This window comes from Scyliorhinus canicula, chromosome 6 (genome assembly GCF_902713615.1).
Source record: "Scyliorhinus canicula chromosome 6, sScyCan1.1, whole genome shotgun sequence".
Lineage (NCBI taxonomy): Eukaryota > Metazoa > Chordata > Chondrichthyes > Carcharhiniformes > Scyliorhinidae > Scyliorhinus > Scyliorhinus canicula.
Window position 1 is genome coordinate 61,122,721 of NC_052151.1, and position 24,765 is coordinate 61,147,485.

Genomic DNA, 24,765 nt, shown 5'->3' on the forward strand with positions numbered 1-24,765 from the left:
ACATGCTGCTGTTATAATGCCAAAGAAATACTTCAATAAAATGTTTATTTAAAAAAAGAAAATAACAAAAAATGTCTGAGTTTAAAATGGTTACTGAATTATGTTCAAATAGTATTTTGTGTGACTTGGAAGAAAATCATTGGTTTAGAAATGAGCCAAAGACTCCATCATGGTGTTTACGGCAGAATTTGAGGTTTTACTAAAATAAGACTAACTATAGTTTCTTTCAATGTAGTAAACAACATTGGAATGGTTACATTTCGGAGATGTTGTTTCATTTAAAACAAATGCACTTGTTTAATTTAAAATATGAATTATCTGGAAGACCATCTGTCATTCAGGGAAGTTAAATAAATTACTGCAGAATCTAATCCAGTGAGCCAAACTACATTTCCTCTAATCCTTATTTTTGGAAGAGCTAACTGATTATTATAAAAATGTAAGCCAACATGAAGGGGATTTTCTTCCTGAACGGTGTGAGATTAACTTCATAAGACATTTGTCGGATCAATACTACAATAATTAATTGTGATATGCAGCGAGGAGATGTCTTAATGATAGGAATGATTCATATTATTAGAAGTAGGCAATATTAATTTTTTAGGAGGGAAATCTGATTGCATAGCTGATTGCTGGCATGGTTTACTTCAATCATATCAATGAGGAACACAGCACAGAATGCACAGACTGTAGCCCATGGTGCTGTCTACCCCTGGGGACTCTATGTAGCTTGAGTACTGTGCATCTTGGTGTCCATCCCCTCTGCCCTATGGAAGGCCATGTTGATGAGAAGAAAGCAGCTGGCGCTCCTGCTGGTGCTATTAGCGGTGGTGTGGTTGCTGCTCTTGGTGCTCAGCAGAGTGGAAGGCGGAGCTGCATGAGTTCCCCCCCACCCCACACCCGTGCTGCAGTGAAGGTTGGCAGCAAAGAAGGGCAGTTGGAGTGAAGTCGCATGAAAGGTGAGGTGTCATCCAAAAGGAAGGCTGTCACCTGCCAAGCAGCGATAGAACAGCACATTAAACACATAAAAATAACTACTTTGAACAGTAGACTCTCAATAGCTATGGTTAGAGCTCATCATTGTAACTGATTAAAACCTTCCCAACTTGCCAGTTTCATTAAAGTCTTCCTGCTATACACTTGGCTTGGTGACCCTGGAAAACTGCTGAGACGTGGTGTGGGGGGCGGGGGGGGGGGGGGGGGGGGGGGGGGGGGGGCAGGCCTCTTGGCTGAGTAATCCGGAAATGAGGGTTGAAACAGTTCTGAATTGGCTTTTTTATAATTCACTCAACAAATCCAAGGGGGTTCCCCACTCACCTTCAACCCATGATGCAGAAAACGGGAAGTGTGTGAGATGATGTTCAAATCTCAACCTAACTTCAATCTCAGGGCATTTGGCTCTTTGCATGAAAGCAAAACTGTCCCCCCTTACCTGCATGGGAAACTCCATTTTTGGGCATGATTTTACCTCCAATTGTACAAGCATTGGGACTATGGCGATGACTTAAAAGCTTCTAAGAGTGCTATTCCAAAAGGGTGTCTAAGAGACGCACTACAGCAGGGAACCTCTCTGAATTTACCTCTTCCCTTTTGTGATGCTTATCATGAGAGCTAAGCTTAGAGAGAGAGTGAAGCTCTGTCCCACTATGTGTTATTATAAGTGGAGCTCAAAAATCCTGCCTCACTGCACCCTGTCACCCATAAATACAAAAGCCACTTATGTTTCTTGTTCTTGAGTGGAGCAACCTAGAAATTGAAACTTTACTGTATTAAATACTGACTCTACATCACAGAATCACAGAATTGTTTATGGCGCAGAAGGGAGGCCATTTGGCCCATCTTGTCTACACCAGCCCTCCAAGCATCCATGGAAATCAATTTGGGTCCTGACCTCTTTAAAAAGGTTTGTAATTTCTCACTTCCTACATTTAGAGAACATAGTCAATCATGAATAAGAGTGGCACTGGTCTGAACAAAAACAGTGACAATGGCTTCGAAGAACGTAGTGGTCGTTTGAAAACACAACCTGTAAGAGTGCATTAACTCAATTTGTTTTCAATTTTTACACCCCGACAAATGTTAACCTGCTCATCTGACTATTAACCACACAAACTAAATGTTTAAATCCAAAAATTCAGATACGCTTTTATATGACTGGGAATGTCAACATTGGCCTTACAATATTACCAAGTACAAGCTTAGACAAGGATGCCTGTTGGTTCCTACCTCCAAATCCAGGTCGCATTGTAAAGTCATGATCGTCCACTCTGAGAAGTTGCTCAGATTTTGTCAAATAAGATTTTGTTACGTCTGCACCCCTCTTTAGTATAGGACTGTAAGAAAAATGTAATTCAATTCAACAATGAATAAAAAGCAGTACCCATATCTATCAATCTATCTACAGGACCAGAATTCTCTGGCCATTTGGATTCACTTTTCCCTCAGATGGCGCACTTAATCTTCTCCAGGTGGAGAAATGCCGGTAGGTCTGCCAGCCAGTCTGCAGCTGCGGATGGTGCTGCTGATCGCCAGCTGAGCAGGATTCTCTGGTGGGCGATTAGTGAAGCAAAGGCAAGGGCGTCGGTCTTCTTCCCCATATGAGATGGCTTCCACAAAGTGTGGGGACCATTCACCAGCCTGTTCCAACAACGGAGAGAACAGGGGGAGGGAAGGGGGAGGGGGACGCATGGGAACCACCAGGGGGAACCAAGGGAGAAACCGACATGGGGACCACAGAGCCCCTCACAAAGCTACAAGAGTAAAACAAATGCCAAAACAAACCATCTATGGTGAAGGGAAGGGCCAGAGACAGCAGGAAAGGGGAGGGGGGGGGGGGGGGGGGACAAAGGGGTCGGGGGGGGGGGGGGGGGGGGGGCTGGTGTCGAAAAGGAACAACATGTAAAGTGTCAATTATAACCGTTTCATCCATTGCTTGTACAATGTAAAAATGCAAATTTTAATTTAAAAAACGTATTTAAAAAAGGATACACTTTTCCCAAAGTCAGTGCGGCCCCGCCCCCAGATGTCCCAGTGGAGTGGGGTGGCTTCAATGGGAAATATCATTGACAAGCAGCGGGAAGAGACAATCCCGCCACCTGCAAATGGCACACGGCTGAGAAACGGGCAGCTAAGGGACCGGAGAATCTTCCTCTGTTATCTCTCTCTCTCTGACCTATCACTTTCACTTTAGCTATCCCCCTCACTCTAGGAGCAGAGGAACAAGGGCAGATCATTTGGGGCCTTGAGTCTATCCTGCCAAACAATGAGATGATGGCTGATCGAGATTTAAGACATATATACCTGCCATTGCCCCATATGTCTTAATATCTTTGGTTAACAAAAATCTAACCATCTCAGATTTGAACTTATTGGGTACGATCTACTGGCCTCATCCTGCCCGGAACGGGGCGCGACGCGACCGGTAAATCCACGAGAGGCCTCTTCCGGGATTTACCCGGCTCACCACGCCTTGCGAGATCTGATGGAATCTCGCGGGATGTCGTGAACTGGATCGCACCCACAATGGGTGGGATCCAGATCTGGGCTAATCTGCATATTAAAGTGCTGCAGTATGTGGTGATCACAAGTTAACTAGATGCAATACAACTGAGCAAACACTAGAGGGAGAACGGGAGAGCCATATAAATAGACCGGGACAGGAAGTGAGGCCACTTCACAGAAGGCAGAACTCGTAGCAGGGCACAGACACACCAGCTAGTAGCACTTGAGGTAGCCGTAGGTAAAGCTCTGAAGAGAGAACGAATTCACAGTAAAGCATCTTCTCCACATATGAGACTACGAGCTTTATTAAGACACGAGGAACAACACATGGTACCCAGGAGTGGCTTCAGACGCTTACTACAGGACAACTCAGTGGCAGACACAGAAAGAACAAAATGGCATGGAAATCTCCTACTGGAAATTCGACTTGGGAAGACATCGCTGATGGGAGGATGTGCCTTGGATTCACACTTCAGCTGGACACGACTGGAAATGTAAGAAGTGTCTGGAAAATGTTGAAACAATGGTTCGATTACGGTATCATAGCTAATGATGCAGCAGCAGCCTCAGACGAAATTAAAATAGCAATGCTCATCGAAGGACATGAAGCTAGGAAAGTTTATAATGGATTTAAATACTCAAAAGGTGAAGACAGAAACAGCTTACAAACAATACTAAACAAATTTGAAGAGTACTGTAAGGAATTTGAACAGCAAGGCATGCTCAGAGGCCAAACTGGACAGAGACTGAGTGATGCAAAACTTTAAAAATCACGAAAAGAACAAGAAATCGCGAATGAAAAGTACAGATCAAAAAGAAGAAATAACATGAATTTTTCACAAAGCCAAAACGCTGAAATCCAGTCCAGATCGGAAAGAAAAGGTAACTTACAACTTTTAGAAAGAAAAAACGCTGAAATCCGCGACAAAATGGCGTTGGAGCACATTTTGCAGTCTCGGGCAAGCAAAAAACTACAAATTGCGTCTGCGCATGCGCCGGAACCGGAAGCCGCGCATGCGCAGTTAAAAAAAGGTCACGTTGCCGATCGTTATGCGCATGCGCAAGCCGCGCATGCGCAGTCTAAAAAAGTGTCGGTCGCGGATCGTAATGCGCATGCGCAAGCCGCGCATGCGCAATGGACACAAAACCGCACAGTGAAGGAGGAAGGCCGATTTGCGCGTGCGCAATTCATTCCTACGCGTGACGTCATGACGTCTGAGCATCCCGACCACGCCTACTTAAAAGGGAAATGCCCGAAAATTGAAAACAAGACACTTAAAGTGGTAAAAGCAAATTTTCTTGCCTCAGAACACAGAAAAACGCCTGAACTTAAACCAGCAGTAAAAAATAACTCGCACAACACCCTGGAAAAAGCAGTCTGCACCACCCAAAGTGAAGAGAACAAAAAGAATTCCGAAACAACAAAAGATGATTTGTTTTTCGAAGATTACCTCTCAGACATGGCTGAGTCAGTCGGATATGCTTATCACAGCATCAGCGACACGGTCGCAAAGTACAACACGAACCAACTCATGGTAGATGAATCCAACCAAGATGATTTGGTTTTCAAAGAATACTACTCAGACATGGCTGAGTCAGTCGGATATGCTTATCACAGCATCAGCGACACGGTCGCAAAGTTCAACACGAATCAACTTGAAGTTTGTGTAACAAAAGTAAAACACGGATGCTGCAAATCTGAAATAAAAACAGAAACTGCTGGAAGTATTCAGTAGTTCTGGCAGCATCTGTAGGGAGAGCATTTCCAGCATTTCCTGGTTTGTGTAACCTCTCCTTGTAATTTAAAACTTGGGAGTGCAGGGATCATTCTGCAATATCTACACTGCACTCCCTCCAAGGCCAAGAGCTCCTTCCTAAAGTGTGGTGCCCAGAAATGCTCAGTACTCCAGGAGTGGCCTAACCAAGGTGTGTTTCAGCAATGCAAAGGCATGTTTGTGACTTCTAACCCCTTTGTGTTCTCATACTCTAGCTATAACATTTTGAGGGAATAAAACTTGACCGTGTCCAAAATACCACTTCTTTGAAGGTAGCCCATTATTCAGCTATCAACTTTGCTGCCGCCTTTAACTCCCGCGAGAGGAAATATAGGGTAAACAAAGCCAAAGAGCTCCTGGATTACTAAAGTGATAGCAATTAAGATAAGGAAAAAAGGGTCAGCACAGTGGCGCAGTGGTTAGCACTGCTGCCTCACGGTGCCGAGGACCCGGGTTCGATCCCGCCCCTGGGTCACTGGCCATGTGGAGTTTCCACATTCTCCCCATGTCTGCATGGGCCTCACCCCCACAACCCAAAGATGTGGGGCGGAATTCTCCGCAACGGCCGACGCCGTCGTGAAACACTCCGTGTTTCACGACGGCGTTGGAGGCCACTCCTCACCCCCATTCCCCCCCCCCCCGGGGGCTAGGAGCAGCATTTCGTGAAGCTACATGACGTCAGCCGCGTATGCGCAGGTTGGTCAGCGCCAACCCACGCATGCGCGGTTGCCGTCTTCCCCTCCACTGCCCCGCAAGACGTGGCGGCTTGATCTTGCGGGCGGCGAAGGGGAAAGAGTGCGTCTCTTAGAGATGCCGGCCCGACGATCGGTGGGCACCGATCGCGGGCCCGTCCCCTCCTGAGCACGGCCGTGGTGCTCAATCCCCTCTCCGCCCCCCGCAGGCCCCAAACTCACCTTTCGCGCTATGTTCACGCTGGCAGCGACCAGGTGTGGTTGCCGCCGGCGTGAACAGGTCGGGAACGGCAGGCCGCTCGGCCCATGCGGGCCGGAGAATCGCGGGTCGGTGAGGGGGGGGGGGGGGGTGGGAGAATCGGGGGGGCTGCCAGAGCGGCCCTCCCGCGATTCTCCCACCCGGCCTGGGCAGCGGAGAATCCCGCCCGTGAAGTGAGCTGCATGAGTGGCTGTCCTTCATCTCAATGGGCCACAAGATTGAAATCAGCGTGTTCACTAACCATGACTCCATAAATAAGATTGAATAAGTTAAATGCATGCCAAATATTTTATAATGAGTTATGGAAAATGGTTAATTATTCATATATTAATAGAACTATCAACTTCAAATGGTATACACAAAATAACTATTTACTCTTTGATTGGACATGAAGAAGGTGCACAGCTTTCAGTCTATGCTATGTCCAATCAGCATGCACCTCACTTCACATGCCCTTTCTTTCCCCATGTGTCACTTTAGCCATCCGATATGAGAAGGGAACTATGCAGACGGAAACCAGCAGAATCTGTCAACCCTGCGCTTGGGCAACAGTCAAAATAAAATATCACATGGGCCACACTCTGAGGCCTGATGGGGTGAGTGCAGCCCATGGGCCGCAGGTTGTTCAACACTTCACAGGAAGGGAGAAACAAAACTTGTAAGCATTGTGGTCTATAAGGAGAACAGTGCAGAACTTCAAAAGGACATAGACAAAATGGGGGTACAGGTGGCAGATGAAGTTCAATGCAGAGAAATGTGAAGTGACCCACTCTGGGAAGAAAAACATGGAGACACAACATAAACTTGTGCTTTTGACACCATTCCGCTCAGATCTGTGCTTACCCCATTGAAGTTGGCCTTCCCCAGTTAAATATATTTACTCAGAATTGCCGTTTGTCCTTTTCTGTCCCCTAGGGGATCACTGTCCCCTAAGTATTTTCCCACTGGTTTAGCACACTGGGCTAAATCGCTGGCTTTGAAAGCAGACCAAGGCAGGCCAGCAGCACGGTTCAATTCCCGTACCAGCCTCCACGAACAGGCGCCGGAATGTGGCGACTCGGGGCTTTTCACAGTAACTTCATTGGAAGCCTACTTGTGACAATAAGCAATTTTCATTTCATTTCACTGCCACCGGATCCACTTGGCCCATCTCATTTCCAAGAACCAGGTCTAACAGTGCCGCCTTCCATGTTGAACTGGAAACACGGGCGGGATTCTCCAACCCCCCGCCAGGTCGGTGAATCGCCGGAGGGTGGCGTGAATCCCGCCCCCGCCGGCTGCCGAATTCTCTGACACCGGGGTTTTGGTGGGGGCGGGGGTCGCGGCGCGCTGGTCGGCGGCTGCTGGCAGCAGCCACACGGGCGATTCTCTGGCCCGCGATGGGCCGAGTGGCTGCCCATTTTCGGCGGGTCCCGCCGGCGTAAATCACAACAGGTCCTTACCGGCGAGACCTGGCTCCATGGGTGGCTTGCAGAGTCCCCCCACAGTGGCCGGGCCCACGATCGGGGCCCACCGATCAGCGGGCGGGCCTGTGCTGTGGGGGCACTCTTTCCCTCCGCACCGGCCGCTGTCAATCTCCGTCATGGCCAGTGCGGAGAAGAACCCCCTTGCGCATGCGCTGGGATGACACCAGCACACGCTGGCGCTCCCGTGCATGCGCCAACTTGCGCCGGCCGGCGGAGGCCCTTCGGTGCTGGTTGGCGTGGCGCCAAGCCCTTGCGGATTCCACACCTTCGGGGCGGCCCGACACCAGAGTGGTTCATGCCACTCCTTGGCGCCGGAGTGGCCCGCCTTGCCAGTTCGCGGAGAATCCCGCCCCACATTCCTGTTGGAAATTTTCCTGACACACTCTAGGAAATCTTGCCCTCTCTGCCCTTTATATTACTACTCTTCCAGTTTATATTCAGCTAATTAAAGTCACCCATTATAACTACCCTATAATGTTTGCACCTCTGTAATCTTCTTGCAAATATGTTGCTCAACATCCTTCTCACTAGTTGGTGCCCTATAGAATAAACCGAGCAATGTAATTGCACTTTTTTAGTTCCTTAGCTCTAGCCAAATAGATTCCATCCTTGGCCACTTTGGGACATGTTCTTTCTCCAGCACTGAAATCCCCTCCTTAATGAAACCACCATCCAACCCCTTTTTCTTCCTTTTCTATCTTTCCGGAATGTGTCCAAGAATATTTAGCAGCCAGTTTTTGCCCTTCTTTGAGCCAGGTCTCTGGTATAGCCACAACACATATTTTGAAATGTCAACCTGCGCCTGTAACTCACTTGTGCATTTGCTAGATGCACAGCAACCCTGATTTAGACTTTATTACATTCTTCCTTACTCTGAACCCGCCTGTTCACCCTCTAATCCCTTTTCTGGTGCTATCTATCACTCTCAGCATTCTATGCAGCGCTCCGATGTTATCGCCTGGTTCCCACACCCCTGTCAAGTTAGTTTCAACCCTCCACAATTGCACTAGCCAAACACGCAAGAAGGATGTTCCAGCTCTCTTTAAATGCAACCCACCCAGCCTGGGTAGGTAGCATCTCTCCCAGCACCAATCACAATGTCCCAAGAATTTAAAGCCCTCCCTCCTGCAGCATCTTTCAAGCCGTACATTCATCTGCTTAATCCTTCAGTTTCAATGTTCACTTGCGCATGGTACTTGGAGTTATCAGGAGATTTCTTTCAGGTTCTGCTCGCTAATTTCCTCCCCAGCACCCTAAATTCTGACTGAAGGATCGACCAAACCACTCTTTCTGTAGATGTCACTTTACCAATGTAGACCATGGATGCTAGATGCTCACTCTCCCTGCTCAGTGTATTCTGCAGCCATTCAGTGACATCCTTGACTCTGATGTTGAGATGCCGGCGTTGGATGGGGGTGGGCACATTAAGAAGTTTTACAACACCAGATTTAAGTCCAACAGGTTTATTTGGAATTACTAGCTTTCGGAGCACAGCTCCATCCTCAGGTGATGAAGGAGCTGCGCTCCTAAATTTAGTAATTCCAAATAAACCTGTTCGACTTTATCCTTGACCCTGGCAACAGGGATGCAACACACCATCCTGGGATGGTCCATCTATTCCCTAACCATCACATCACCTGTCTTTGGTGATCTGCCTGTCTTCCTGACACCTTCCTCCCTGTACAGATGAACAACCCTTGGTGCCATGAATTTAGCTCCGACTGCACTTCCCAGATGGAACCATCACTCTCACCAGAATTCCAAAATGGTTGGCGAGTGGGGTGCACTCGGGGAACTTGTACCCTACCTGCCTGTTCCTTTTTGACTCTCCAGTAGTCAGCCATTCCTCTGTCCTTGCAGATTCTGAAGCTGTTAGCTGACTACATTTATAAATGTGCTATCCACAATGCTCCCAACCTCACGGATGGGCCACAGTGATACCGGCTGCTGCTTGAGTTCCGAAACATAAAACTCAAGCTGTTGCAGCTGATTAAACGTCCCATACATATGGTTATCCAGGGCACAGGAAGCATCCTGGAGTTCCCATGTAGCATGGGAATGTGCATTCTCGTGCTCAGAGCAGCCCTTCCAGTAAACCTTGCCATTACTAATAAACCTTATTGCTATTAATAAACCTTGCCATTACTAATAAATCTTATTGCTATTAATAAACCTTGCCATTACTAATAAACCTTGCCATTACTAATAAACCTTATTGCTATTAATAAACCTTCCCATTATTAATAAACCTTATTGCTATTAATAAACCTTGCCATTACTAATAAACCTTGCCATTACTAATAAATCTTATTGCTATTAATAAACCTTGCCATTACTAATAAACCTTGCCATTACTAATAAACCTTATTGCTATTAATAAACCTTCCCATTATTAATAAACCTTATTGCTAATAATAAACCCTGACATTATTAATAAACCTTATTGCTATTAATAAACCTTATTGGTATTAATAAACGTTGCCATTACTAATAAACCTTATTGCTATTAATAAACCTTGCCATTACTAATAAACTGTATTGGTATTAATAAACCTTGCCATTACTAATAAACCTTATTGCTATTAATAAACCTTGCCATTTCTAATAAACCTTATTGCTATTAATAAACCTTGCCATTACTAATAAACCTTAGTGTTATTAATAAACCTTTCCATTACTAATAAACATTATTGCTATTAATAAACCTTGCCATTATTAATAAACCTTATTGCTATTAATAAACCTTGCCATTATTAATAAACCTTATTGTTATTAATAAACCTTGCCATTACTAATAAACCTTATTGCTATTAATAAACGTTGCCATTACTAATAAGCCTTATTGCTATTAATAAACCTTGCCATTACTAATAAGCCTTATTGCTATTAATAAACCTTGCCATTACTAATAAGCCTTATTGCTATGAACTTTATTAAGCTTTAATGATCATTAAACTACTGGATAGTTGTAAAAAGCCATCGGGCTCATTCGTGACTGACAGTAAAGGAAATCTGTCATCCTTACCCGATCTGGACTACAAGTAACTACAGACCCAGAGCAGTGGTTGATTGTTAACTGCCCTCAGAAATGGACCAGCTTGCTACCTAGTTATATCAAACCTCTACAGAAAAGTCCAATAAGAATAAAGCCAAATGGACCAGCAGGCATCATCCTAGGCATTGGAAGTGGCAGTGGTACACTCTGCTCCGTTGGCCTTGCAAAGTCCTCTGCGGTAACATCTGGGGACTTGTACAACATTTGGAGAACTATCCCAGAGACCAGTCAAGCAACAGAAATATACCTTCCAGACAATGTCCCAGACTCTTCCAACATCATCCACATGGAATCCACCATCCCAACTAGCAGTACTGAACCACCAGAGGAATACAGTTAAGAGCACGTTGCCCTGGGAATCAACATTGACTCCAGCCCTCATGAAGTTTCATGGCATCAGGCCAAATGTAATCCCGTTAATTACTACCTACCACCCTCCCTCAGCTGATAAAGTGCTCCTCCATGTTGATTAGTTAAGGATAGCAAGAGCACAGAATCCTGGGTGGGGGACTTCAGTGTCCATCACCAGGAATAGCTTTGTAGCACCTCTACTGGCCAGCTGGCTGAGGCCTGATGGGCAGACTGGGCCTCTGGCAGGTGGTGAGGGAACAACAAGAAGGAAAAACCTGTCAAAGATGCATCTGTCCATGACAGTATTAATAGAAGTGACAATCACACAGTCTTTGTGGAGACAAAGTTCTGTCTTTACAATGGGAATATTCTGCATTGTGTTATGTGGCACTTCCAGCACGAGGTAGTCCAAATCGGATCTAACAGGTTAAAACTGGGCATGCATGAGACACTGTGGCCCATCAACAAGAGCAGAATTTATTTCAACCACAATCAGTAACCTCATGATGCTGCCCGGCCTATTCCCCCACTCTACAGTTACCATCATGCCAGGGGGTCAAGCCTGGTTCAATGAGAGAGACAGGTCAGCATGCCAGAAAAAGTACTAGATAGACCTAAAATGAGGTATCAATCCTGGAAAATCTACATTAGAGGACCACATGGTCCATGGGTGGGATTCTCCTTTGGCTGATGCTAAAATTGGGAAACGCAATTGAGCAGAGAATAGATTCTGACGCAAAAATTGCGGCGGGCGCCGAATTGACGCCAAATCGCAATTCTCAAGTGCCTCGACAGCGGCATCAAAGCAGTCTGCAACGCACATACGGTAAACACCATTTGCATATCATTAGCGGGCCTGAGCCAATATTCTCTGGGGCCTCCGCAATTCTCCGCCTCCAATGGGCCGAGTTCCCGAAGGTGCGGCTCACTTGTGCTTTTAAAAATTGCGAAACCGGTGTCATGGCTGCCAAGGGAGGGGGAGGGGGGTGGGGGGGGGGGGGGGGGGGGGGGGGGGGGAAGTTGGTAAGTAAAGTGTTCAACATCGCCATAGTGTGCTCACAGTTATGCCGCTGGCCGGGATGGGGAGGGGCTTCTGCCAGGACCGGAGGGAGTAGCGGGGCGCAGCCAGCAAGTGGGCTCTGAGGTTGGGATGGACAGGCATGGAACACCAGTGCCACAGCTGGAAAGGCAGCCATGCAGCTGTGAATGCCGCTGACAGCACAGTATGAACTTAGGGCCACGGGTCGTATAGGTCCCCAAAACCACAGATACCAGTCTTCAGCTAATTCAATTTATTCCACATGATATCAGAACAATGGCTGAGGACACTGAAAAGAGTAAAGCGTTTGGGCCCTGACAACTGAACTAATCCATACAAAGAGAACAAGGAACACTACAGCACAGGAAAAGACCCTTCAGCCCTCCACTGCACCAATCATGATGCCTGTCTAAACTAAAACTTTCTGCACACCCGGGGTCCGTATCCCTCTATTCCCATCCCGTTCATGTATTCGTCAAAATGCCTCTTAAACGCTGCTATTGTATCTGTTTCCACCACCTCCTCTGGCAGAGCATTCTCACCACCCTCCGTGTAAAATACTCTTGCCTCATACATCTCCCCTAAACTTTCCCCCTTGCACCTTAAACCTATGTCTCCTAGTAATTGACTTTTCCATCCTTGAAAAAAGCGTCTGACTATCCACTCTGTCCATGCCCCTCATAATTTTGTAAACCTCTATCAGGTTCAACCTCTGTCATTCCAGTGAAACAGTCTGAGTTTATCCAACCTCTCCTTATAGCTATGACCCTCCAGACCAGGCAACATCCTGGTAAAACTCTTCTGTACCCTCTCCAAAGCATCCACATCCTTCTGGTAGTGTGGCAACCAACTGCAGCCATACGAAGTTGCAGCTGCAACATGACTTGCCAATTTTTATACTCAGTGCCCTGACCGATGAAGGCAAGTGTGCCGTATGCCTTCTTGATTGCCTTATCCACCTGCCACTTTCAGTCACCTGTGGACCTGTGCGCCCAGATCTCTCTGCCTGTCAATACTCCTAACGGTTCTGCCATTTACTGTATAATTCCCACCTGTACTAGACCTTCCAAAATACATTACCTCTCATTTGTCCGGATTAAACTTCATCTGCCATTTATCTGCCCAAGTTTCCAACCGATCTATATCCCACTGTATCCTCTGACAATCCTCATCACTATCCGAAACTCCACCCATTTTGTGTCATCTGTAAATTTACTAATCAGACCAGGTACATTTTTCTCCAAATCATTTATATGTACTACGAACAACAAAGGTCCCGGCACTGATCCCTGTGGAACACCACTAGTCACAGCTCTCCATTCAAAAAAGCACCCTTCCACTGCTACCCTCTGTCTTCTATGACCGAGCAAGTTCTGTATCCATCTTGCCAGCTCACCTCTGATCCCATGTGTCTTCACCTTTGTACTTGTCTACTGTGAGGGACCTTGTCAAAGGCCTTACTGAAGACCATGTAGACAAGATCCACTGCCCTACCTGCATCAATCATCTTTGTCACGTCCTCAAAAAACTTGATCAGTTAATGAGACATGACACCCCCTTTACAAAACCATGCTGCTTATCGCTAATAAGTCCATTTGTTTCCAGATGTGAGTAAATCCTATCCTATAATTTCCTGCATTATCCCTACTTAAACAAAGGACCAACATTAGCTACTCTCCAGTCCTCTGGGACTTCACCTATAGCCAACGAGGATACAAAGATTTCTTTCATGGCCCCAGCAATTTTCTCCCTAGCCTCCCTCAGTATTCTAGAGTAGATCCCATCAGACCCTGGGGACGTATCAGCCTTATGACACCCAACAACTCCTCCTTCTTAATATCGACATGACACAGGCTATTTACACACCCTTCCCTAGACTCATCATTCACCAATTCCTTCTCTTTGGTGAATACTGATGCAAAGTACTCATTTAGTACCTCGCCTATTTCCTCTGGCTCCACACATAGATTCCCTCCTCTGATATTGACTGGGCCAACCCTTTCCCTGGCTACCCTCTTGCTCTTTATATATGCACAAAAAGCTTTGGGATTCTCCTTAAATGTGTTTGCCAAGAACTTTTCATGACTCATTTTGGCCCTCCTAACTCCTTGCTTCAGTTCCTTCCTACTTTCCTTATATTCTTCAAGGACTTAGTCTGGCTTCTAGACCTTGGGAATGCTTCCTTTTTCTTTTTGCCTAGGCTCACAATATCCCTCGTTATCCAAAGTTCCCGAAGCTTGTCATACTTATCCTTCATTTTCACAGGGACATGTCGGTCCTGAATTCTAATCAACTGACGTTTGAAAGATTCCCTCGTGTCGGATGTTAATCGGGCAGTACGGTAGCACAAGTGGCTAGCACTGTGGCTTCACAGCGTCAGGGTCCCAGGTTCGATACCCCGCTGGGTCACTGTCTGTGCGGAGTCTGCACGTTCTCCCTGTGTCTGTGTGGGTTTCCTCCGGGTGATCCGATTTCCTCCCACAGTCCAAAGATGTGCAGGTTAGGTGGATTGGCCATGCTAAATTGCCCATAGCGTCCAAAAAGAAAAGTAAGCAGGGGTTATGGGGTTACGGGGATAGGGTGGAAGTGAGGGCTTCAGTGGATCAGTGCGGGCCTCCTTCTGCACTGTATGTTCTATGATTCTATGAATTTGCCCTCAAACAGCCGCACCCAATCTAAATTCTTCAGTTCCTGCCTAATATTGTTGTAATCAGCTTTCCCCTAATTTAGCATCTTCACCTGAGGACTATTCATCCTAATCCTTAAGTACCTTAAAATTTACAGAATTATGTTCACTATTCCCAAAATGCTTCACTACTGAAACTTCGAACACCTGGGGTGGGATTCTGCCGTAATCGGCGGGGCGGGTAACTCAGGCAGGACGGAGTGGCGTGAACCACTCCGGCGTTGGGCCGTCACAAAGGTGCGGAACCCTCCACACCTTCAGGGGCTAGGCCCGCCCCGGAGTGGTTTGTGCCCCCCGGCCGGCGGGAAAGGGGCTTGGCGCCATGCCAACTGGCGCCGAAGGGCCTCCGCCGGCCGGCGCGAGTTGGCGCATGCGTGGGAGCGCCAGCATGTGCTGGCGTCATTCCCGTGCATGCTCAGAGGGATTTGTTTCCTCACCGGCAATGGCAGACTGGTACAGCCGCCGATGCGGAACAATAGAGTGCCCCCAGGCACAGGCCCGCCCGCGGATTCGTGGGCCCCGATCGCGGGCCAGGCCACCGTGTGGGCACCTCCCAGGGCCAGATCACCCTGTGTCCCCCCTCCCCCCAAGAACCCCGGAGGCTGCCCGCGCCGCCAGGTCCCGCCGGTAAGGGACCTATTCCAATTTATGCCGGCGGGACTGCCAAAAAACGCACGGGACTTCAGCCCACCGCGGGCCGGAGAATTCGGGCAGCCCCGGGGCCCATTGAGTCGCGCCAGTCCTCGCCATTCTCCAAGGCAGGCGGTGCGACTCATGCCGGGCCAATTTTTGGGGGACCGGAGAATTTGGAGGGTGGCGGGGGCAGGCTTCACACCGACTCCCGGCGATTCTCTGACCCTGCGAGGGGTCTGAGAATCCCGCCCATGTCCAGGTTCATTCCCCAATTCCAGGTCCAGTACAGCCCCTTCCCAGTTGGGCTATCTACATAGTGTTTCAAGAAACCCTCCTGGATGGATGTTCCTTACAAACTCTGCCCCGTCCAAGCCTCTCGCACTAAGTGAGTCCCAGCCAGTATAGGGGAAGTTAAAATCACCCACCAAAACAACCCTGTTGTTTTTTACATCTGTCTGCATATCTGTTCCTGCTGGCTGTTGGGAGGCCTGTAGTAAACCCCCAACATTATGATCAGACCCTTTCTATTCCTGAGCTCTGCCCATAATGCCTCGCTGCATGAGCCCTCCTACGTGTCATCCCTCAGTACAGCTGTGATTTCTCCTTCACCAGTAATGCAACCCACCCCTTTTACATCCCCCTCTATCCCAACCAAAGCATCCAAATGCTGGAAGATATAGCGGTTAAAGCTTGTCCCTCCCTCAACCAAGTATCTGTAATAGAAACAACATTATAGTTCTAAGTACTAATCTAAGCTCTAAATTCATCTGCCTTATCTGTTATACTTCTCACCTTGAAACAAATGCACTTCAGACCATCAGTCCTGCTGTGTTCAGCAACTTCTCCCTGCCTGTTCTTCCTCTTAGCCATACTGGCCTTAATCTCTAGCTCTCACTCAGTTGCTTAACTGATGACCGACTGGTCTGGTTCCCACCCCCCGCCATACTAGTTTAAACCCTCCCGGGTGATGCTAGCAAACCAACCGGCCAGGATATGTGTGGAGTTTGCATTTCCTCCCCGTGTCTGTGGGGGCTTCTCCCGGGTACTCCAGTTTCCTCGCACAGCCCAAAAATGTGCAGCTTAGGTGGATTGGCTATGCTAAATTGCCCCCTAGTGTCCAAAGGTTAAGTGGGGTCACTGTGTTACGGGGATAGGGTGGTGGCATGGGCTTAAGTAGGGTGCTCTTTCCAAGGGCTGATGTAGACTACATGGGCTGAATGGCCTCCTTCTGCACTGTAAATTCTATGATTCTATGATATTAATGCCCCTCCAGTTTAGATGCAACTTGTCCTTCGTGACAGGTCCCACCTGTCCCAAAAGAGACCCCAATGATACAGATATCTGAAACCCTCCCTCCTACACCAGCTCTTTAGCCACGTGTTTAGCTGCACTATCTTCCTATTCCTAGCCTCGCTGGCACGTGGCACAGGGAGTAATCCTGTGATTACAACCCTAGAGGTCCTGTTTTTTAACTTTCTGCCTAGCTCCCTGAACTCCCCCTGTTGGACCTCCACACTTAGACATAGTACATAGAGTGCAGAAGGAGGCCATTCGGCCCATCGAGTCTGCACCGACCCACATTAAGCCCTCACTTCCACCCTATCCCTGTAACCCAATAACCCCTCCTAATCTTTTTTGTTCACTAAGGGCAATTTAGCATGGCCAATCCACCTAACCTGCACATCTTTGGACTGTGGGAGGAAACCGGAGCACCCGGAGGAAACCCACGCACACACGGGGAGAACGTGCAGACTCCTCACAGACAGTGACCCAGCGGGGAATCGAACCTGGGACCCTGGCGCTGTGAAGCCACAGTGCTATCTACTTGTGCTGCCGTGCTGCCCAAGTTCCTGCCTATGTCATTAGTACCAATGTGTATCACTATCTCTGGCTGTTCACCCTCCCCCTTCAGTATGCACCATGCCCGTTCAGAAACCCTGGCACCAGGGAGGCAACTTACCATCCTGGAGTCTCCTTCACAGCCTCACAAGGGCCTATCTGTGCCCCGGACTTTAGAGTCCTCTATAACTACTGTGCTTCTGCTCTTTGACTCTCCCTGCTGAACAACAGAGCCAGCCAGGGTACCACTACTCTGGCTGCTGCTGCTGTTATTTTCCCCTGATGAGTGACCCCATCCCCGCCAACAGCATCCAACACTGTATACTTTTTAGAGAGGGGGCCACCACTGGGGATTCCTGCACCGACTGCCTGCCCTTTCTATCGGCCACCCATCTATCTGACTGCCCCTTGGGTGTGACCACATCACTAAAACTCCTGTCTATGATGCTTTCCGCCACCTGCATGCTTCTAAGTGCATCCAACTGCTGCTCCAACCAATCTATGTGGTCTGTGTCTAACTGCAGTTGGGTACACTTGCTGCAGATGGAGTTGTCTGGAACACTTGACGTGTCACAGATCTCCCACATCTCACAGGTGAAGCACTTTATCATGCAGGCTGACCTTTTTAGCACTAATCAATTAAATTTAAAATTCTTATTAAATTAGGTTACAAATAACTATATGGTCCCTAGCACAAGATTTTCACTATAAATAGAAATCTCCACCCTCCAGTCAGTCAAATTCCAGTCCCAGCCTCTCCTCTCAGGTAGGTCCTGTAAGTGAAAATATTTGACTGCGAAAATCTCCACGCCAAATTTTATTCACTACCTGAGATTAGTCTCCACCCTCCAGTTTAGTTACTCCTCTATTTAGTTAATTAATTCATTTTTTAATTTGCCTGTTCAAATTTAGAGCAGACTCCCATAGCCAAGCTATTCTAGCACAGCTGCAACACTGGGAAATTGCCCTGGTATGTTCTGTTCACAAAAAGCAGGGTATTGGAGGTCAATCATCTAAGCCCCAGGGTCCAAGGCCCAACCATCTTCTGCTGCTCCATCAATGATCGTCCCTCCATCATAAGATCAGAAGTGGGGATATTAGATGATGATAGCGCAGTATTTAAAACCATTCGCATCTCCTCAGATAGTGAAGCATTTGGTGGCTACATGAAACAAGGCTTGGATAATATAAAGGCTTGGGCTGATAAGTGACAAGTAACATTTGTGTCATATACGTACCAGGCATTGCCATCTCCAATAAAAGGGAATCTAACCATCAATGGCATTAGCATCGCCGAATCTCCACTATCAACATCCTTGTGCTACCATTTATTCATTCATTCCTGAGATGTGGGCTTTGCTGGCTAGGCCAGCATTTATTGCCCACTCCTAATTGCCGTTGAGAAGGTGGTGGTGAGCTGCCTTCTTGAACCACTGCAGTCAATGTGGTGTGGGTACACCCACAGTGCTATCAGGGAGGGAGTTCCAGAATTTTGACCCAGCGACACTGAAGGAATGGCAATATATTTTCAAGACAGGATGGTGAGTGACTTGGAGGGGATCCTGGAGGCAATGGTGTTCCCATGTATCTGCTACCCTTGTCCTTCTATATTGTAGTGGTTGTGGGTTTGGATGGTTCTAAAGAATGAGTTCCTGCAGTGCATCTTGTAGATAGTAAACAGTTCCATACTGTGTGTTGGTGGTTCAGGGAGGGAATGCTTGTCAGCGGGTTTCCAATCAAGCTGGCTGCTTTATCATAGATGGTGTCAAGCTTCCTGAGTCTTGTTAAAGCTGCACTCATCGAGGCCAGTGGAGAGTATTCCATTACACTCCTGACTTGTGCTTGTAGATGCTAGGCAGGCTTTGGAGAGACAGGAGGTGAATTACTTACCGCAAGATGACTTGATTTTGTAGCCACAGTATTTATATGGCTAGTTCAGTTCAGTTTCTGGTCAACTGCAAACCCCAGGATGTTGATAGTGATTGAATGGCAAGAAGCGATAGTTAGATTCTCTCTTGTCAGAGATGGTCTTTACCTGCCACTTGTATGGTGCCAATGTCAGTTGCCACTTGTTAACCCAAGTCTGCATAATGTCCAGGCCTTGCTGCATTTGGACATGGACTGCTTCAGTATCTCACGAGTCGTGAATGGTGCTAAACATTGTGCAATTTGTGCAATCACCAGCGATCATCCCAGGACCTTAACTGGACTAGCCATATAAATACTGTGGCTAGGTCAGCACGATGTCACAATGGTTAGCATTGCTTCCTCACAGCGCTGAGGTCTCAGGCTCGATCCCGGCTCTGGGTCACTGTTCGTGTGGAGTTTGCACATTCTTCCCGTGTTTGCGTGCGTTTCGGCCCACAACCCAAAGATGTGCAGGCTCGGTGGATTGGCCACGCTAAATTGTCCCTTAATTGGAAAAAATTAATTGGGTACTCTAAATTTAAAAAAAATAAAAATTAATAAATACTGTGGCTACAAGAGCTGGTCAGAATCTGGGAATTCTGCAGCAATTAACTTGCTTCCTGAATCCCCAGAGCCTGTCTGGCACCTAAAATGCACAAGTCACTTTGTGATGGAATACTCTCCACTTGCCTGGATGAGTGCAGCTCCAACACATACTCAAGAAGATCCAGGACAAAGCAGTTTGCTTAATTGGAACTCCATTCTCCAGCCTAAACTTTCACTCCCTCCACCACCAACAAACAATGACAGCAGTGTGTACCATTTGCAAGATGCACAACAACAAATCACCAAGGCACCTTCGACAGAACCTTCCAAACCCATGACCTCCACCACCGAGAAAGATAAAGGCAGCAGATACATGACAACACCACCATTTAGGGTCCCCTCCAAGCTCCACAGCATTCTGACTTGGAAATATATAATTTCCTCCACTGCCAAGGGATCAAAATCCTGGAACTCCCTGCCTAACAGCACTGCACTTACACCACATGGACAAATGCTGACCACCCAGTGGAGCCCACATCCCATAAAAATGAATTTAAAAAGAAATCTCACCATTGGATTCAATATCCACCACTGGCACTCCCTGGCTTCAGTATGATCTACAAAATCTCAGAAGCATTCAGTCAAGCTGATGGGCCATTTTAACCTTACCTGTCTGCAGAAAATTGAGCAAATCAGGTGAGCTGTCCATATCACATCCCGACATACTTCACTTTTCAATGGAAAGTAAATTGGCCAGGGCGTGACTCGGATAGCCGATCCAATCTTACCAGTTTTCCATTGGGCAGACTGGGATTGCAAATTGCCTCATGATATATGTGGCCAATAAATGTTTAACACTGAAAGCAAGATGTAGAAATACTTTAATTTTGGCATTTCTCAATATTAAATTCCTCAAAGCAAACAACTTAAAAGAGTTATAAAAATGTTTGGCACAAATGTGTGGTGATATTACAAGGTTGCCACCATGATACACTGACGGAATAGCTAAGAAGTTGCACGGGGCTGCCAAAACCAAAATCTCTTACCTGCCATGTTTTTTTGTTTCTTTTACATCTCTCCCATGTCTCTGGAATCTGATTTCCATAAAGCAAGAACAATTAGGAAAAAGAGAATCTATGTAAATGCTCGTCTCCCACAAGTAATCCAACAATATCATGGTCGCTTTTTAAGTTTTGAACTGAGCTCAAGTTCTCAAACACCCTGGTAGATTTGAACTCATGCCCAGCCTCTGGATGATAAGTCCAGGCCACTGGATTTAGTCCACTAATATAACCAATACCAATTGATGTGTACCAATATTGCTAGGTACCACTGGGGAAGCATGTTGAGCACAGCCTGCTCCAGGAACCTGCACGGCTTGACTGGAACAACCCTTGTGTTGGAACACCTTCCTCAGAAGGACTAGCTCATGCCTTGAGTGGCCACTCCCAGAATGTAATTTATTTTCCTACTGCATCTGTTTTGAAGGTGCAAGTCTGTAGGGGACATCCTGCCCTTTGGGATATTTGACCACCTCTTATTTTGTGTAACAGCTTCGTAACGTTTCGCCAGTTTGCTGGTAAGACTAAACTTGTAACCTTATCACCTCCATATTTTGAAAGGGGTAGAGTCTCTGGGCATAATCCAACGACCACGCCGGACTCCGGGTATGACATGGCCAGTAAATCCGTGAGACGTCTCTAGCGAGATTCACTCGGCTCACCATGTCTCGCAAGATCGAACAAGATCATGTGACATGTTGCGACCTGGATCCCGCCCACAATGGCAGCAGTTAGCAGCATTTTGATGTGCACTGGTCTTCACAAACGGAAACCAAGCATCCCAGCACTCGGGGGGGCGGGGGCTCCTCGGTGCCACTTGGGTGCCACCTTAGCCCTGCCACCTGGGTGCCATGCTAGCACTGCCAGGGTGCCTAGGTGATGCTGGCAGGGTACTGCCAGGGTGTGAGGCTGGCAGTGCCAAGGTGCCCAGGTGGCATTTTGCCTGGACCAGGGATCGGGCCTGGGGTGCCCTGCCCTTATTAGGTGGGATGGGGGGGGGGGGGGGCTCTATGAACTCCTTATAGTTGAACTGGGGTGTTGGGGGTGCTCAGAGGCCACGGTAGGGGTGGGGGTGGGTCTAGAGATCAGGGCGGTATTTAAAGATGGCACCCTGATCTCTTCCTGCACTGGCGAGTAGAGTTCCTCAGCACAGGAAATGGGACGAAGTGCAACCTCGGTAGGACCTTCCCCGCTGAGGCCCCAAAATAAAACAGAGGCCCGTTCAAGAGCTTGGCCATCTTCCTCAGCCATTGGCGAGCACCAGGAAGCGCACAGCCAAACGCACTTGACATGAGACTCTATTTTATTTCCATTAAATCAAGCCCTTTGTTGCCAATCAAGGCCACAGGAAACTCCCATACAAGGTTGGGACAAAGAATACCAGAATCTGCAGCAATGCCAGCATACGCCCCCTGGAGTTACAGCAAGTATCTACAGAATAGAGGAATAATTTCAGCGCCAGTATGACTGATGTTTACTAAACCACGTGGAAAGAGGCCCTGAATTGGCCACTGAAGTCGCCACCTGGACTCCCAGTGGGCATCTCGGCTGCTGGCAAAATGATGGCAGCAGGAAGCATTGGGAACCTCCTCCAGATGCCTTCCCAAGTTATTTTGTCAGCTCCCAGCCTGTCACCACTCCTGCCGATCCGCCAGGTGCAGTGCTCAATTTGCTTTTTTATATAAATAATTGGATGTTGGGGAACTGTAGCGTGAATCTGGATGTTGGCTGCATGGCTTTGCTTTTGTATCAGTGACCATTGATGTTTTAATGAAATAGGCAAGATTAGAAGTACTGGTAATAAATATTTTCGTACATTTATTTTGAATTCCTTTGTGAACTATGTAGCATAATCTTTAAGTCATTTCAAACAAACGGCATAACTATATTAAAACAAAAATTAAAGCACTTCATTCGACTTGTCAATTTGTTTGTTACAAATAATGGTTTATTGATAATCTTTCTTAATAAAAATGACAAATTAAACAATTTGCCATGGTTTTTCACTCCATTGTTTATTGTAGCCAATGTTTCTCTGTCAACATGTTACATCTGAGATGATGTTATTTGACATTTCTGTCTGTAGAAACTATACTCAAGATGACAATAGCCTAAATTTCTTCTTACATTCCTAGCTTCACTTTTTATTCACATAGCAATTTTCAGTTTGTTGAAATACTCATAAATTGGATAAGCGACGAAGATTTCAGGCAAAAGAATACTTTAAGTTAGTTTAAGTTAGTGACAAGGAGAATGTGGTGCAACAATTAAACAATTCCTCAGTCAACATGAATATTTACTTGTCTCTTTTTGATCTGTCTACATTGATATTATTTTCTCTCAATTTTTGTGTATCCAGTTCATTTTTTTATGTCTGTTTGCATGTTCTGTATCTAGTACATTCTTCTTCTCTTCCATGAAGCAACACATCTTCCCCTTTCATTTTACATCCAGCAGATCATGCTCTGGGTGTTTCCGGAGCAAAGACCTCCTCTTTTTTTTAATGTGGCTAGGTTATTCGCCTGTTTGTGGATGACACAATGGCAGGAGGTGGGGGGGAGCTGGTGGTGGGGGTCATTACACCACCTGCCCCCCCATCAGTCAAGGGTACCCCATTGAATATCAGGAGCCAGATTCCAGGCCTTCTGCTGGCTGGGTGTAAAGTGTGGTAGGGATGGAACAAGGTGGGATGTGTGTGTGTGTGTGTGGGGAGGGGGGGGGGGGGGTGTGGAATGGATGCTGGGGGAAAGGAGGGAACTGGGGTGGTGGTATGGGTATCCACTCTGCCTCCATCAGATGAGAGTGTCCATGAGTGTCAACCTGGTATTCAGAGATTGGAAATCCCTTCTCTGTTTGCCAGAGATATCCACAGTGAGGCTCACACCCATAACATTCTGACCCAGATGAGGAAATGCTACCACTGAGCCCTTGCTCATAGGTCCGTTAAAACTGTAGTGCAGCAATTTTTTAATGCATTATAGACACCTACAAAATACCTACCTGCAGAGAGCTCATGAACAAATACTCCATGTAAATTTTTAAAAGTTTACGTATTTATCTGCATTAAATTGTGCCTAGCATCAATCAAAAGAGCATATCATTCAGCTAGGGACAAAACCACTCAGGTAGCAAAAAAGTACAAAGAATAGAATAGATTCACACTATTCTTAATCCAGCTTGCCCTATCAGTTTTGCATGCTGATTCTCTCACCTGCTTTGATGGTATTCTTCCAATTGATCTATCCTCCTCTCTCCTTCTGATCTGCATACTGCAGCCCAAAAAATGTAACAAAGCAGAAAGGGATTCCCAAACCACATGGTGACAGCTGGAATTCTAAAGAATAATGCGGGGAAAGAAAAAAGAAGCCGCACAATTCTAATTCGTTTCAACGCCTGCTATTCTCTTTCAGTTCTCACTGACTGGTGGCTCAAATGTCGCAAAATACATCACAAAACATTTAATCTGGTCTATGGTCATAGCAATTTGAACTAAACCAGTAAATCCCACTGAGTCATATGAGAGGATTTTCAGTCAGCTAAAATCTAATTCCACACATGTGAGATTGACAGATACCTCCTTCAACTGATACATCAATGCCAAATATGCCTAAATGACCAATCCAGACCTATTCCTACAGGTAACAACATAACTGATCAGAGATCCAATATTATCCTTGCCTGTTGGCATCATGCTGAAATTTTGAGAATTCTTCAATACAAGGAGGGTGATAGTCAGATAATAACAATAACAATCTTTATTGTCATAAGTAGGCTTACATTAACACTGCAATTAAGTTACTGTGAAAATCGCCGAGTCCAACACTATGGCGCCTGGTCAGGTACACTGAGGGAAAATTCACCTAACACCTTCAGGACTTGTGGGAGGAAACCGGAACACCGTAGGAAACCCACACAGACACGGGGAGAACGTGCAGACTCCACACAGACAGTGAC

The 24,765-nt window shown here is 46.8% G+C and overlaps 1 protein-coding gene across 3 annotated transcripts in view; it reads right to left on the reverse strand.

The window, feature by feature from the left end:
- The window catches only part of LOC119967180 (gamma-aminobutyric acid receptor subunit rho-1-like), an 80,585-nt gene extending 56,309 nt beyond the window's left edge, over positions 1-24,276 (reverse strand). Inside the window, exons 1-3 of one of the 3 annotated variants that reach the window (XM_038799346.1) lie at positions 24,023-24,276; positions 20,797-20,844; positions 2,227-2,333 (exon numbers count right to left, since the gene is read on the reverse strand). In XM_038799346.1, coding sequence (XP_038655274.1) covers positions 2,227-2,333; positions 20,797-20,844; positions 24,023-24,129 — 262 coding nt within the window. In that variant the 5' untranslated portion in view covers positions 24,130-24,276. The remainder of the gene's footprint in view (positions 1-2,226; positions 2,334-20,796; positions 20,845-24,022) is intronic. The other 2 variants (XM_038799344.1, XM_038799345.1) reach the window with 2 other exon arrangements.
- Positions 24,277-24,765: the final 489 nt, after the last annotated feature.